At 35.7% G+C, this 17,013-nt stretch overlaps 1 protein-coding gene across 1 annotated transcript in view; it reads right to left on the minus strand.

Moving 5' to 3' along the window:
- Nucleotides 1–17,013, minus strand: part of USP32 (ubiquitin specific peptidase 32) — a 274,526-nt gene that overhangs the window by 78,348 nt on the left and 179,165 nt on the right. The window contains exons 10-11 of the mRNA XM_004462051.2: nt 11,747–11,830; nt 7,043–7,104 (exon numbers count right to left, since the gene is read on the minus strand). Of these exons, the coding sequence (XP_004462108.2) occupies nt 7,043–7,104; nt 11,747–11,830 (146 nt within the window). The remainder of the gene's footprint in view (nt 1–7,042; nt 7,105–11,746; nt 11,831–17,013) is intronic.

Below are 17,013 nucleotides of genomic sequence, written 5' to 3' on the forward strand. Positions count from 1 at the left end.
CTGCTGGATTTATAAATTCTAACAGAGTCTTTGTGGATGCTTTAGGATTTTCTGTATATAAGATCATGTCATTCAGTAATAGGGATAGTTTCATGTCTACCTTTCCAATTTGGATGTCTTTTCTTTCTTTTCTTGACTAATTGTTCTGGTAGAACTTCTAGTAGAATGTTGAAACAAGTGGCAAAAGCAAGCATCTTTGTCTTCTTCCAGATCTTAGAGGGAAGGCATTAAGTCCTTCACAGTTGAGGGCAATGTTAGCTGTGGGTTTTTCATAAATGACCATTATTGGGTTGAGGAAGTTCCCTTCTATTTCCAGAAAGGGTGTTGGATTTGGACAACTACTTTTTCTATTTCAATTTATATAATCATGTATATTAATGTGGTATATTACAATAACTGATTTTCTTGTGTTGAACCACCCTTGCATTCCTGGGATAAATTCCACTTAGACATGATGTATAATCCTTTTAATGTACTGCTGGATTTGGTTTGCTAGTATTTTGTTGAGGATATATTTTTAAACAAATTAATTTTATTAATATATTAATAAAGCATACAATCTGTCAGAAGTATCTGGCATAATCACATAATGGTATTTGGCATAATCATATAATTGTGCATTTATCACGTCAATCATGATGACAGCATTTTCATTATTTCAATAACAATAAAAATAAACAAAAAACCAGATGAACAAACAAACAAAATCCATTACCTCTGAATCTCTCTCTATGCTTTCCCTATTGTACATACCTGCTATTTCTGGCTAATCTTGCTTATTTATTTATTTTAAAGCAGTTTTGAGATATATTCATATACCATACAACTATCCAAAGTATATAATCAATGGTGAACATCTTAGAACAATTTTTACCACTCCAAAAAGAAAAACTTCACAGCCCTGAGCAGTCCTGTCTCAATCCTTCTTTGATTCTTGGTTCAACCTGTTATGGGCCTTTAGGATTGTCCCTGTTAATTGTGAAAATCTAGGCCCTGAGCTCAGTAATGGGTTGCAGACCCATTTCCAAGTGCCTTGGGGAGGGAAACTGTAAAGGCTGAATATAGTTTCTCTTAACTTACTTTTTATTTTTTATAGATTTATTTCTCTCCCCCCCACCCACCCCCATCTGCTCCCTGTATCCATTCACTGTGTGTTCTTCTGTGTCCACTTGGATTCTTGTAAGCGGACTGGGAATCTGTGTCTCTTTTTGTTTCATCATCTTGCTGCATCAGCTCTCTGTGTGTGTGGCGCCATTCCTGGGCAGGCTGTGCTTTTTTCGTGCAGGTGGCAGCTCTCCTTGTGGGTCGCGCTCCTTGTGCGTGGGGCTCCCCTATGCGTCCTTGCACGCATCATACTGTGCGTGGGCCAGCTTACCACACGGGTCAGGAGGCCCTGGGTTTGAACCCTGTGGTAGATTGACAATCTAACAGTTGAGCCAATCTGTTTTATTTTTAATCACATCAATGTACTTCCTTGGTTGGCACTCTTTGGTAGGTCTCTTTGTTCAAAGCCTGCTTACAGTATGTTTGCTGCAACATGGACTGTATCAATGTTACAGAGGTTCCTGTCTGGGGGCTAAGAGTCTTGCAAATCAAACTTTCTAAGAGGCAATTCTCCAACCTTTGCTGGCAGCCCCCTCTTTTTTCCCAGGTAGGAATCTGGGTCCTCAATAACCAGTCCCAGTCAGTAAGGAGGGTGTATGAGAGGATTGGATCTCTTTCTTCCTGTGCAGGCTCCCAGGGCAAAGAATGGGGCAGCCTCGCCTGGCCTGGAAGGGCTTATGGGACATAGCAGACCAAATCTGTGTCCCTCTCTCTCCCCTTTCTTGGGGAGGTGCATCTCTGTGGCCCCCTTTTTCTGTAGGCAGGCCTGAGGCCTAAAAATTGAAAGCTTTCTGACTGTAGGGTGGGGGAGGGTGCTGGCTGCTGCACTTTATTTAAGTTTTAAATTTGAGGTTCCTTTCTTATGCCTTTATCTCTTCTGGGTGGTATCCAATCTCCCCCAGGTGTCTTATACCTTGAGCCTTGTTTTCACCAGGCCATTTCTGGTTTTCCTCCAGCTATTTTTCTGTGAGAGATGAGAGTCCTGTTTTTCTAATTTGCCATATTCCTGGAAGTGCTCTTGTTGAGGATTTTTGCATCTATATTCATAAGGGATATTGATCTGTAGTTTTCTTTTCTTGTGATGTCTTCGTCTGGCTTTCGTATCAGGGTAATGCAATTGAGAACAGCTGCCTCTACTTCTATTTTTGGGGGGGGGGGGGAGTCTGAAAAGGATTAGTGTTAATTCTTTAAATAATTGGTAAAATTCACCAGTTAAAAACATCAGGTAGTGTACTTTCCTTTGTGGGAAGGTTTTGATTACTTATTCAATCTCTTGTTACAGCTCTGTTTAGAATTCTTTTTTTTTTTTTTAAAACAAATCAATTTTATTGATACATATTAATAAAGCATAAATCCATCCAAAGTGTACAATTAGTTGTATTTGGTTTAATCACATGGTTGTGCCTTTATCACTTCCATTTATAAAGCATTTTAATTATTCCAAAAATAAAAAACAAAAAAACAGACAAAAGAAAACTCATCACCTCTCAATCTCTATTCTTCCCCTGCTGTACATAGCTTCTATTCTGTTTCCATCACTCTAGTTTATTTGTATTTATATTTTGTAAAAAGTTTTATATAAGCAAAATTACCCATTCATATTTCACTTGAGATTTCACTGTTATACACTCTATTTTTTTTTGTAATTTATTGAAATATATCACTCATACAAAAACACACATAAAAAGTATATAGTAATAGTTGTGAACTTACAAAACAAACATAACATCATACACGACTCTCATAACTCACCCTACCACCAATATCTTGCATTGTTGTTAAACCTTTTTAACAAATGATTAAAGGGCATTGTCAAAATATTACTACTAACCAAAATATTTTCCCCCAACCCACCCTATTATTTTTTAAATATATTTTTTATGACAGAAGTTGTAAACTAATAAAACAATCATGCACGTGTGCAGAATTTCCAAACTATACACCTCTATCCACATACCACACTGTAGTGGAACATTTGTTGCAAATAAGATAAATATCATCTGATTGTTACCACATACATATGGCTCACATTTTCCATACTGCCCCATTATCAACACAGTCTATCTTTGGCATAGATGGAAGAACATTATATTATTACTGCTAAACACAGTCCATAGGTCACTCCAGTTGTATTTTTCCCATTCTTCTCCATATTCCCAACATCCTACAGTAGTGATATACATTTGCTCTAGGTCACAAAGGACACTCTTGCATCTGTACCATCAAACACAATTCTTGCCCACCTCTTGGTTTACTGTGCTATTCAGTTTCTAGATTGTTCTCTAGCATTCTGTCAAGTGGCATTTACATACCTAGACTACCATTTTCAGCGACATCCCCATTTATAAACTAGCTGATACTATGTGTTACTATTCACTCTATACATTTCCACACTTTTACAGTAAGCTAATTAAAAATTCTACATACATTAAACATCAAGAGTCCATCTCAGTCTTCCTCTTATCTCCTTTAAGAATTCACCACCTACCACCAGGTCTTGAAGATGTTTTCCTACAATTTCTTCTAGAAGCTTTTTGGTTCTTGCTTTTATTTTTTAGGTTTTTGGTCAATTTTGAGTTAATTCTTGGATAAGGTTTGAGATAGGGGTCCTCTTGCCTTCTTTCGGCTAAGGATATCCAGTTCTTTCAGCACCATTTGTTGAATGGACTGTTCTGCCTGAGCTGGGTGGGTTTGATAGGCTAGTCAAAAATCACTTGACCATACATGTGAGGGTCTGTTTCTGAACCACTAATTTGGTCCCATTGGTCTATGTGTCTGTCTTTATGCCAGTACTATGCTGTTTTTACCACTATAGCTAGGTAATATGATTTAAAGTCTGGAGATGAGGGTTTGATTTTCCTTTTAATGATGTTTCTGGCTTTTCAGGACCCCTTACCCTTCCAAATATATTTGATAATTGTGTATTCAATTTTTTTTTTTAAATGCTGGTGGAATTTTTATCGGGACTGCATTGAATCTATATACCAATGTGAGTAGAATTGACATCTTAATGATATTTAGCCTTCCAATCAGTGAGCATGGAATGTTCTTCCAACTACTTAGGCCTTTTTTAATTTATTTTAACATTGAGTTGCAGTTTACTGAATACAGTGCTTTATGTCGTTAGTTAAGTTTATTCCTGACTATTTGAGCTTTATCTGTCATACTTTATTTTCACCACTCTTTTGACACTTTCAGTTACTTTTATTGACCTAATTTTCATTTCAAGACTCTTTTCCAGGTCTCTCTCTCTTGTATTTTCTTTTCAGGCTCTACCACACCCTTTAGTATTTCCTGAAAATCTGGTCTCTTGCTTAGAAATTCTCTATTTTTCTGTTTATCTGTGAATATTCTAATCTTGCCCTCATTTTTGAAAGACAGTCTTGCTGGATATAAGACTCTTGGCTGAGTTTTTCTCTTGTAGTATCTTAAATATATCTTGCCTCATTGGTTTCTGGTGAGAAATCAGCACTTAATCTTATTGGATATCCCTTATATGTTATGTATTGCTTTTCTCTTGCTGCTCTCAGAATTCTGTCTTTGGCATTTGACATTCTGATTAGTATGTGTCTTGGAGTTGGTTTATTTGGATTTTTTCGAATGGGAGTACGTTGTACTTCTTTGACATGGATATCTATGTCTTTCAATAAGGCTGGGAAATTTTCCACCATTATTTCTTCAAGTATTCCTTCTGCCCCTTTTCCCTTGTTTTCTCCTTCTGGAACACCTATGACACATATGCTTACGTACCTTCTGCTGCCATTTAGTTCCCTGAGACCTTGTTCAATTTTTCCCATTATTTTCTTCATCTGTTCTTTTGTATGTTCACTTTCAGAGGCCATTTCTTCAAGCTCACCAATCCTTTCTTCCGCCTCCTCAAATCTGCTATTATGATTCCAATGTTTTCTAAATTTCATTTATTGCATCTTTAATTCCCATAAGATCTGCTATTTTTCTATGTATGCTTTCAAATTCTTCTTTGTGCTCATCCAGTGTCTTCTTAATATCCTTAATCTCTTTAGCAATCTCACTGAATTTATTAAGGAGATTTGTCTGAACATCTATGATTATTTGTCTCAACTCCTTTATGTCATCTGGAGGCTTATCTTGTTCCTTTAACTGGACCATAGCTTCCTGTTTCTTGGTGTGGATTTTAATTGTTGGTGTCTTGGCACCTGGGCTTACTAGAGAATTTATTCTAGATGCAGTTTTTCTCTTTAGTTTATGGTTTCTTGCCATTTCTCCCTTGCTGGTTGCACACTGGGAGCCAAGGATGTAGTTGGTAGTATAAGTTGTGGAGGCTCAAGCTGCCCTCATTGCCCAAGGGATTGATGAAGCATCTCCCAACTTTCTCCTTTGCCAGGGATAGGGACAGAGTCATAGCTGTGTGGAATAATCCAGGTCGTGCAGGCTTATCCTCTAGTTGCCCAGAGACTGATGAAGCTTCCTGCCCCTGCTTTCTGCCTGGGGTAGGGATGGAGCTGCAAGTGTAAGCAGAAATCTATGCAGTGTGGTTCCAAAATGACTGCAGTTGCCTCAGTAGAATTCCGGTTATTCAGTCTGTTCCAGCCAAGTTTACCTGCAGTTATCTGGATAAGTTGGTTCAGGGCCCGCCAGCCTCCTTCCTGCCAGAGGTGGGGATGAAGCCTAGGCTAGGGCTGCAGGCCAATCTGGGTGAAAGGAATTGGTTGCTATTGTCACTGTGATTTTCGGTCAGCCTGGCTTCCCCTCATGGCAGAGTCAAAATGGTGGCTACTAGCCTCTTTCTGACTTGGACAGATTCACACCCCAGATGCTCCTAGGGTTATACCTTAGCCTGCCGATTCTACTAATAAGTTGCTGAAATAGGTGGCCAACTGTCTCCTCCTCCTCTGATTTTGAGAAATGGAGCTTCCAATTCCAGCCACAGAATAGCTCCCAGGGAAGCTTGCACCGCCACTGTAGGATAATCACCAGCCTCCACGGCTTGGCAGGTAACTTCCCGGAGAGGCTGGTGCACATGTCCCCCCAGCTTCCTCCCTACTGGAGGTTGGGCTGGGGCCTAGGATAGAGCTGCATTCTGATCTGGATGGAAAGAAGCCAATCCCTACCAGCACTGGTATTTTCAGTCCATCCCACTTCCCCTGTCCCAGGCAAGGAGTTAAGATGGCGGCTACTGGCCTCTTTCTCACTTGGACAGGTTCAAACTGTAGCTGTTCTCAGGATTATACTTTAGTCTGCTGAATTTACTCACCAGCAGCTAAACTGGTGCCCAACCGTTTCTTCCTCCCCCATTTTTGGGAAGTGAAGCTTTCAATTCCTGCTGCGGAGCAGCTCCCGAGGCAGCTTGTGCCTTCAGTGGAGGATGGGCACCAGCCTCTGTGGCATAGAAGCGTTCTACTTACTAATCTTCTCTGCCATTGGGAGTCTCTTCCTTCCATTCCTTCAAGGATGTTGCAGGATGTTCTTCTGGTCTCCTGGAGCCCAAAAAGTGCTTCAACTAACTCTAGATAGCTCTGGGTATTTACTTTAGCAGTTGCTGACACTAGGAGCTCCTTACTCTGCTGCCACCTTGCTGGTTGTTCCTACATTATATTTTGTATTTTTCCTTCTAGTAATATACATGACCTTAGAACTTCCCTTTCAAACACAGTCATACCCTATTAATAGCTCTGCTAGTTACAAACACTATGATGTGCTTTCACTATTTGTATTTGTTTCCAAAGGTTTACAAACAACCTTTTTACTAATTCTGCACACATTAACCCTGTGCAGAGCTTTCTATTCTCTACCCTTGTTTTATTTTCTGGTGACCTATATTTTAATTATTAATTCCATGAGTTTACACAATATAGTTAGTTCATAATAGTGCAATCACACAGTATTTATCCTTTGGTCTGATATGCATTACTCAACATAATGTCCTTCAGGTTCAGTTAGAGTCAAACTACAATCTTACCTAATAATTTGTCCTTCTTCTTCTGGAGTAGCTGGTCTTAACCCCAGAACTATGTGACACACCTAGGAAAAAAATGGTTAAGTATACTTTACTGATTGGGGTCAATGACTAGACTGCATATTATTTCACATTCTCTGCCTGAGATCTACTTTCTAAATGGGAACCTGTGTTGGCAAGAGCTTCCACCTTACAGAGTTCATCCTCAGTTTATTTCTCTCCCCTAAATATCATTACAGAAGACTTTCTTTTAGAACTCTTTATGATGAAAATTTTTAAACATATAGAAAAGGTGACAGAAAGTGAATACCTTAATTTCTACCACCTAGATTCTAATATTAATATGTTACTATACTTGCATCTATATATCCTGTAAGCCATCTTTTTTTTGGTATGCATTGGAAAGTAAACTGTAGACATTAATATAGCTCTCCTAAATACATCACCAAGCATATCATTAACTACAGTTCAGCATATTTTAGTTTTTTTATGTAAAATTTTCATAACAATGAAGTATACAAATGTTTTTGAGATTCATCCATGCTGTATCACTAGTTAATTCCCTTTTTTCTTTTTTTTTTTACATACTGGGGTTAGGGATTCAGGATCTCATTATGTGGGAAGCCAGCATTCAACTATTGAGCCACACCATCGCCCTCATTCATTTTTATTGTTGAAAAGTATCCACTGCTTGAATAAACTACCGTTTATTTATTCTATTATTGATAGGTATTTGGGATTTTGATACTGTTTTTTTCATAAACCTACTTAAAAAAATTGAAATATAATACACATTCATAAAAGCACACAAATATTAAGTGCACAGCTCAATGACTTTTCACAAAATAAAGACACCTATGTAACTATCACCCAGTCAAGAAAGAGAACATTACTAGCTTCCAGAAGCCCCACTTTTTGTACCCTTTCCAGGCACTAGTGTATACCTTCAAAATATTCACTCTCCTGAATTCTAACACCATAGATTAGTTTTTCCTGAATTAAAAAAAAATTTTTTTAAAGATTTAAAAAATTTCTCCCCACGCCCTCATTGGCTGTACTTGCTATGTCTGTTCGTCTTCCTTGTTTCTTTAGGAGGCACTGGGAACTGAACCTGGGACCTCCGATGTGGGAAGGAGGTGTCTGATCGTTTGAGCCACCTCTGCTTTGCACTGCCTGCTTTGCAGTGTCTCTTGTGTCATTTTGTTGCGCCTGCCCATCGTGCCAGCTTGCTGTCTTCTTTAGGAGGCACTGGGAACTGAACCACGGGCCTCCCATGTTTTAGGTGAAAGCTCAATTGCTTAAGCCACATCTACTTTCATCCTCTCAATTTTAGAGTCTGGTATTTTGCACTTATCTTATATGATATAGCTGTGTGTAGCACTGGTTTACTTATATTGCCACCTAATTTTCCAAAATGGTTGTACAAATTTATATTCCCACCAGCAATGAATTAGTGTTGTAGTTGCTGGCTATCCTTACAAATACTTCCTTTCAAATCTAACAATTCTGAGAGGTGTCTAACCATATTTCAAGTGTAGTTCTAATATACATCTCCAAGATGACTAAAGAGGTTAATAGCCTGTTTTGTTAAATTTATTAGCTATTTAAATATTTTCTTTTATTGAAGTACTTGTTTCAAGTCTTTTGTATATTTTTATACTGGGATTACATTTTTCTCTTGCTGTTTGTTCTTTGTATGCCCTAAGATACAAGTTATTTTGTTGGATATAGGTACTGCAAATACCTTTTCCCATTCTGGTTTATCTTTTCACTCTCTTAATGGTGTCTTGATAAAAAGTAGCTCTTAATTTTAATAAAGTCCCATTTAATCTTTTCCTTTATGGTAAACATTTTTTTGTAAACCCTTTAAGACTCTTTGTAATCTCAAAGTCATTAAGAAGTTTTTCTACATTACTTTCTGGAAACTTCAGTTTTTATCTTTCACATTTAGATCTATAATCTACTTGGAATTAATTCCGATGTATAGTTTGAGGTAGGAAATGATTCATTTTTTTCCCCAATATGGATATCAACTGCCCTAGCACCATTTCATGAAAAGACCTCCCTTCTCTGCACTGCATTGTCTACCTTTGTTTGAATCAACTGATCATATGCATAACTCTGTTTAAGGACTCTCTATTCTGTTCATTGATCTATTTGTTTAATTTTATGCAAGTGGTCACATTGTCCTAATTAATACCATTTTATAATAATCCCTAATATCTGGTAATATAAGTCCTGCAACTTTTTTTTTTAATAATAAAAAAAAAATTTTTTAACTATTACCTTGACTATCTTACCCTTCTTTACTACTTTTTTTTACTGCATTTAGAATCAGCTTGCCAAGTTTCACAAAAATAAACAATAATGACAATAACAAACGTGTTGATTGTGAATACATCAAGTCTATAAATCAATTTGAGGAGAATTAATATCTTTACAAAACTGAGCCTTCCACTCTATGAACATAGAATATGGATTATCCCCTCTGTATTGGTTTTGTTGTCCTTTTTTTTTTTTTTTTTTTTTTGTGGTGCCGGGGATTGAACCTCGGACCCCATAAGCAGGAAGCTGGCTCTCAACCACTAAGCCACATCAGCTCCCCCGAGTTGGTTTTTTTGTTTGTTTGTCATTTGTCGTTGTTTTTAGGAGGTATTGGGAAATGATCCTGGGACCTCCCACATGGGAATCAGGAATACAACTGCTTGAGCCATATCTGCTCCCCTATATTGGTTTTCTATTGCTGCTGTGACAAATTACTACAAACTTAGTGACTTTAAAACAACACAAGTTTATCATTTTACAATTCTGAAGGTCAGAAGCTGGACATGGGTTTTACTCAACTAAAATCAATATATTAGCAGGGCTGCATTCCTTTCCAGATGATCTGGGGGAGAAACAATTTCCTTGTCTTTTTCAGCTTTTAAAGACTACCCACATTTCCCAGTTTGTTGCCCCTTCCTGTATTTTCAAAGCCAGCAATGTTACATCCCTCTGGCCTTTTTCTGGAGTCATACTTACTTCTTTCTGACCACGGCTGGAAAAGGTTCTCCATTTATAAGGACTCAGATGATTAGTTTAGGCTTACCTAGATAATCTAGGATACTCTCCATATACCAGGGAACTTAACCCAATATATCTGCAAAGTTCCTTCTTCCATGTGAGATAACATCTTCATAGATTCCAGGGACTAGAGTATGGATATTTTGGGAGTGGGGAAGTGGGAAGAATTTTCCTTTTACTACAATTCTAACACTTGATGCTTAAAAGCTGTGAAAAAAAAGATCCTTTCAGGAGGGACTGTTTCCAGAATTATAATTCTAATGACATTTGTGTATATCAAACTTAAATAGCCAAAATAATCAGCCAAGAATGGGATCTTGGCAAATAAAATAAAAGAATAATTCAATCTTGTATCATTATACTTACCAGCTAATTATACAGATGTTAATACACATATAGAAACAAAACACTTCAGTATAACTGCTTACTTATATCTTTGCTGACCATATCATTTTAAAAATAAAACTGAATAAAATATTCAGATATGAGATAAAGTACAATAAAATGTAATATAAAATCTAGGTGGTAGATATATAGGTGTTAACTGTAACATCTTTTAAGGTTTTCATAATAAAATGTTGGAAATGTGCATGCATACACAAACACACAAACAAATCTCAGGTGTGTTTGTCCATTATAAGTTAGTCATAGAAAATAATACTACTCCAAGTCCCTGACAAGAATGAAAAAATAGGAAAGGCAATTTGAAAAGGATATCATAAGAATATCAGATTGTATATGTTTTAAATATGCAATAATTAGTCATTAGGTGTCAGGAATAGGCCGATTTCCAAATTATTTCAACACAGCTATTGCTGACAAGTTATTCTTTATATAAAATGGAAGATCATGATAGATATAAAGATCGCAAACCATTCTGAACTTCACAGGAGTGCTTGTACAAGGAAAGGAAAATAAAATAAGGAGAAACTAAAGTTCCACTATTAAATCAACCTAAGTATTTATGAAGAACTAGGAAAAGTAGGTAAGCAAATTGCTTTTAACAAGTGGAGCCTGAGAACTACTGAAAAATAGTTAAAGTCTGGCAAGTTTTATGACTTAATATTTACTCCTGATGACTTTCTTTCCCTCCTCCTCAACCCACTAATCTTTCTTGGCCCTTCTAAAGAATAAAAACTCTTTTTTTCAGCTTAGTTTTGCAGCTAAGATAATCTGAAAAGACTGTCATATATTTTCAATAATTTACAGTTGTCTACTTATGATCCTTCTGTTCATACTGCCTAATTTATCAGGAAAGGCCTTTTAAAAAAATAACAAAGACGAAAAATAGCTAATTATAATGGCTTTTGCAATTTCAATTATTCTCTATATGACTATATGCTGCTCTAACAAGAGTTATAATAAGCCACACTCATGCCTTCCTATGTCCCTTATCGTGATTTTAAGAAACTTCAGCAGGCACTCATGCTATATTTTACCATCTTTAAGGTGGTATTCAGGACAATATTAGCCTGTCTTTTAAAAATACATGGTTTTGCAGTTTAGCAATAAACTAATGTTAAGTAAATAAGAGAAAGTCAAGTTGAGCAATAGATGTGATAACCCTAGTGTGAATATAATGGAAAAGATGTAGAATAGATGTAGTATTAGTATTCTCTGTACTGTTATTTACTATAAACATACCTGGAAAAGGAGATTCAAAAATTCATTGGCAAGAACATTTTTCACACTCCAGATCTGATAGTCTTCCAAAGTAAGATGACCCATCTGAAAGAGAGTCAGTATTCATTAAGATCTCATGTTAAACACAACCTAATATTTACAGCAATGGAATAAAAGTTGGTTTAGTAAACCTTTATTGGTTGATTTTTGTATAAGTAAACCAATAATTTTCAGACCCTAAGGATTTATCTGAAGAGTAGGCCAGCTAGTATAAGTTTAAAACACAAAACTTATACAATGCCATTTGTCACTATGTTGAAGCAGTTGATAGTGATAAAGACAACTTATCAACAATCTTTTTTCTCCAATAAGATCTGGAAATAACTCACAATTATCTTCTGCTTCAAGAGTTACCTACAGAAAACCACAAGAAGTCCTGGATAGACAAAATGGACTACTGAATCATTTTGAAATCAAAAAGGAGAATCTCAGAATTATGCCCTTTCATCTTAACAATTTTCTAAGAAGGATATTTTGGTAACATCATCAGACTTCTTAGGAGATTTAAAGGAATTTAATATATATAAAAAATGGATATTCACATTTTGTTCACCACAAATACAATTTAACATAACTTTTATAAATGGAGCAAAGTAATATTTTTATAGTATTAAAGGGTATCAAAAATTACATATAGAAGCCAGTATATTTTTCTTCTTGTCAGGCAAAAATATAATCAACTATTTATTACTTTACGTGTTTAAGAACTACTTAACAATCCTAGATGAACAATAATGTTTTTAGTTCTTATTACTTAATGATATTGTATATTCTCTTTTCATGATATAAACCACACGTGATAGGGAAAGATTTTAAACTGTTGGCTTCATGATTTAGATATGTTAATACCAATCTAAAAGTTGGCTAAAAACAGAAAAGCAGTGTCTTCCTTTCCACTTTTCTAACTCCCCTACAATGTAAAAGGTAAACAAGTACATTCCTATATGTTTGCCTGAAGGCATTAAATAGAAAAATTTTATTATTTGTTTTAATGTAAATATATATAGTTTTATTAAATAGGCCTATGCATACAGATATTTAATGAACTTAACAAGGGTGAGAGAAATCCTTCCCATTTTCTTAAAAATATTTTTAGACAAACTAAATCAACAAAGATGTTCCATTAATAGTATTTATACTCATTTTCTTTTATGCTTCAAATATAATGGTAGTCTGCACTATCAACAAATAAAACTACAGTCATTTTTTTAAAGAGGAAAAAGTTGACTTGTAGAATCCCTGAAGTATTTATTTCAATTGTCTTATAGCAGATTTTAAGGGATTTAATAGTTAAGAAAATCTTCTAAATCCAGTGGAGAAGCAAGCTAAAGAGAAGGAAGATTTAAAAAGCTTGTAATTCTTTCTTTTTCAAACAAATAAATTCACTTTCACAAAGTAGAAGGCAGTGAGAAGAGTTAGGCAAACTGATCTAGAATATGATTAACATTAGATCACAGACTCATTCTCATCATTATCACTTTTTAAAATTGTTCTATTCACATACACCAAAAAGGAAGTACTCCAAAGAGGTTTTTTTCAACTATAGTATGAGTAGTTCTGAACATTTGGATCTGTAATGTATGATGTCCAAAAGCAACTCTGACTTAAGGATCTCTTTATCTATTAATATACTACAACGCTATTAGATGGCTCAATTACTTTTTTTTTTTCCAAAGATTTATTTATTTCTCTGCCCCCTCCCACACCCCGGTTGTCTGTTCTCTATTTTGCTGCATCTTCTTCTTTGTCCGCTTCTGTTGTTGTCAGCGGCACGGGAATCTGTGTTTCTTTTTGTTGCGTCATCTTGGTTGTGTCAGCTCTCTGTGTGAGCAGCACCATTCTTATGGAAGGCTGCACTTTCTTTCATGCTGGGCAGCTCTCCTTACAGGGCACACTTTTTGTGCGTGGGGCTACCCCACACGGGGTATACCCCTGCATGGCACGGCACTCCTTGTGCGCATCAGCACTGTGCATGGGCCAGCTCCACATGGGTCAAGGAGGCCTGGGGTTTAAACTGTGGACCTCCCATGTGGTAGACAGATGCCCTAACCACCCGGCCAAGTCCGCTTCCCTCAATTACTTCTATTACCACCCATCTTACTTATTTCTGTTGCCTCTGAAAATGACTATTTGACTACAGCAGTATAGTTTAAAAGATACAGGAGTAAATCATAATATATTCATAATGGAATATTGTGCAGAGCCTGAAAGAGTTAAGGCAGTCTCTCTGAACATTTTATGCCTAGTACAAAGAAGATGCTTAATAAACATTTCTGAAATTTAGAAAAATGTTGAGGATTTACTGTTAAATGAAAAAAAATAAAACAACTGGTTGCAGAATGGCTTTTATCACATTTATTCAAATTTTTAGACATACACAATACATACAAATTTATCCTATCTTTGATATAGGTGGAATCGTATATCTTTTCTTTTTCTCCACTGCACACATTGAGAATAGTTAAACTGTAATTCTTTAAAAGACTAGTGAATCTGCAGCTCTGTTCATCATGATCATACCTCAGTCACCAGTAGCAAAAGAGGAACATGTAATATTTAACTTAATGGGTGGCAGACTTGGTCCAGTGGTTAGGGCATCCGTCTACCATATGGGACATCTGCAGTTGACCCGTGTGAAGCTGGCCCACGCACAGTGCTGATGCGTGCAAGGAGTGCCATGCCACGCAGGGGTGTCCCCCGCGTAGGGGAGCCCCACTTGCAAGGAATGCAACCTGTAAGGAGAGCCGCCCAGTGTGAAAGAAAGTGCAGCCTGCCCAGGAATGGTGCCGCACACATGGAGAAATGACACAAGAAGATGATGCAACGAAAAGAAACACAGATTCCTGTGCCGCTGACAACAGAAGCGGGCAAAGAACAAGCAGCAAACAGACACAGAGAACAGACAACCGGGGTGGGTGGGGAGGGGAGAGAAATAAATAAATAAATCTTTTTAAAAAAATTTAACTTAATGGTCTCTAAGGGTATAGATATGCTGATAAATTCCAGTTCATTTCTGAGTTCTACATTGAATAGTCATTTAAACAATCACAAAATTCCAGATAGAAAAATGAACAAGGCAAACCAAAGAACCCATCTATTTTTAAATTGCTACTTTTTAATCTTTGAAGTAATAATCAATCAAGGTTGTGCCTTTCAAAGATTTTGCACTGAGGAGAAATTTAATAGCTAGTATAAATTTATTTTAATTTTATTGAATTTAGCATTTGGAACAGATGGACATTCTGGACTACAGGGAACCATATGAATGAAATATGAGAACCTAATTTTTATTAATTTTATTTTATGTCTTGAAAACTCAAGACTTAAAAATAATAAAATTTAAAAAAAGGAATTAAAAAAGTCTAAATGTAATTTCAAATGTGTAATAAATTGCATGATATGAGAACTTTATCAACAAGGAACAAAATATAATATGCTTAAGATGGTAAAAAATATGAATTTTACAATGACAATCAAATTCCTTCATGTATTTAAACTGCAATCACTAATATTATAAACCAGTTTTCATGGTGAAGCTACAAAGACATCAAAGATACATTAATATTCTAAGAGACAAACATAGCGGGGTATAAGGGGGGATGGGATTTTTCCTTTTGGAGTAATGAAGATGTTCCAAAATTGACTGAGGCGATGATAGCACAACTCTGTGATAAAAATGAGAGCCACGAAGTGTACACTTTGGGTTGTACAAAACATGGGGTTGTAAAACACAGGGAATTCAGTGGTGGATGATGAACTGTGGTTAACAGGTCAAACATGAGAATGTTCTCTCATGAAGTATAGCAAATGTATAAAACTAATACAGGGTGGTTTTTTTAAAAAAAAATTTTATTTTTATTTTTTTAATACAGGGTGTTTAATAATTGGATGTGTTGAGGGGGAAATACACCAAATGTAAGATATGGGCTATAGTTAGTAATATTTTGGTGATACTTTTTCATAGTTTGTAACAAATGTTTCACAACAATGTATAGGTTCACAAATTCTACTAATGACTTACTATTTGCCTATATTCATGTATGAATGATATACTTCAATAACATTTTATTTTAAAAAATACATTAATATTGAACAAAAAAAAAATGGAAAGGAATGCTAGGTGTTAAGATATAGATCTTGTGTACAATGATTGTCAAAAGTTTGTATTTTATTAAATTTACATCTAAGTAATTATCAATATCCATTGTAAAAAACATAAAGCATTATGCATAAAAACAGAGTAAAATATGGATTTTGTTTTTTCTTAATTTACTGGTTGTTTTAATGATTGCAGTTAGGATTAGTGCTAAGCAAGGAATGATTCTGGATACTTATTTCTGCTGAGTCTAATTAAATTTCTTTTAAACAGAAAAAAGAGGAAATCTATGTTTCTTCTCAAGCAAATTCATTGACTATTTAAATGTGGTCTTGACTTCCAAAATGGTGTCAGCTCCAAACACTGTCCTGCTCTACTTAAATCTCTCAAAGGCTCTCAAAAGCTTGGCATAAAGTTTAACTTTGGACTTTTGCACCCAAGACCCTTCATGGTGTAGCTCCAACCTAGATCTAAGGTGCAAACATGTGCATCTTTTGTTCCAGCCATGTAAGACTATCTGAAGTTCTAGGAACATACATGTTATTTTACAAAATAATGTCTTTTATCCTATAATTTGTTCTCTCTTTTTGGAATAACCTCTCAACCATTTACATTTTGTTAACCATATTTTGACCAATGATTCAAGAGTCACATTCCAGCAGAAAGTTCCTTGATTCCCACAGTTTAATTTACATGGCCCTTTGTCTATGCTTCCATAATTCCCTGGGTAGACTTCTAATATAGAACTGATCACGCTTATTCTGGTTGTTGTCTGTCTTTACCTCTAGATTGCAAACTCCTCAAGAGCAATAATGTTAAGGCTTGGACCACTGCTAAATTTTTGGATCAATAAATGAATTAGTATGACTGAAAACAGTAATAAAAAAATAGTGGATAATACTGACATAATCTAGTCACCAGTGAATATAATTAATAATTTTGCTAAAAAATCCAAGTTCTATTGTGAACTGTTAGCATGGTTATGATCTTCTGTTCAATGTTCACAGCTGAGCCAGAAGTAGAAATTCCATATTATAATAAAAATAGACAGTGGTATCTGTATATTTATAAAATACTCAAAAGAAAAAAAGTTGTTAGAAACTGTATCTCTACATAAGGTATTTTCTAACAG

This window comes from Dasypus novemcinctus, chromosome 21 (genome assembly GCF_030445035.2).
Source record: "Dasypus novemcinctus isolate mDasNov1 chromosome 21, mDasNov1.1.hap2, whole genome shotgun sequence".
Lineage (NCBI taxonomy): Eukaryota > Metazoa > Chordata > Mammalia > Cingulata > Dasypodidae > Dasypus > Dasypus novemcinctus.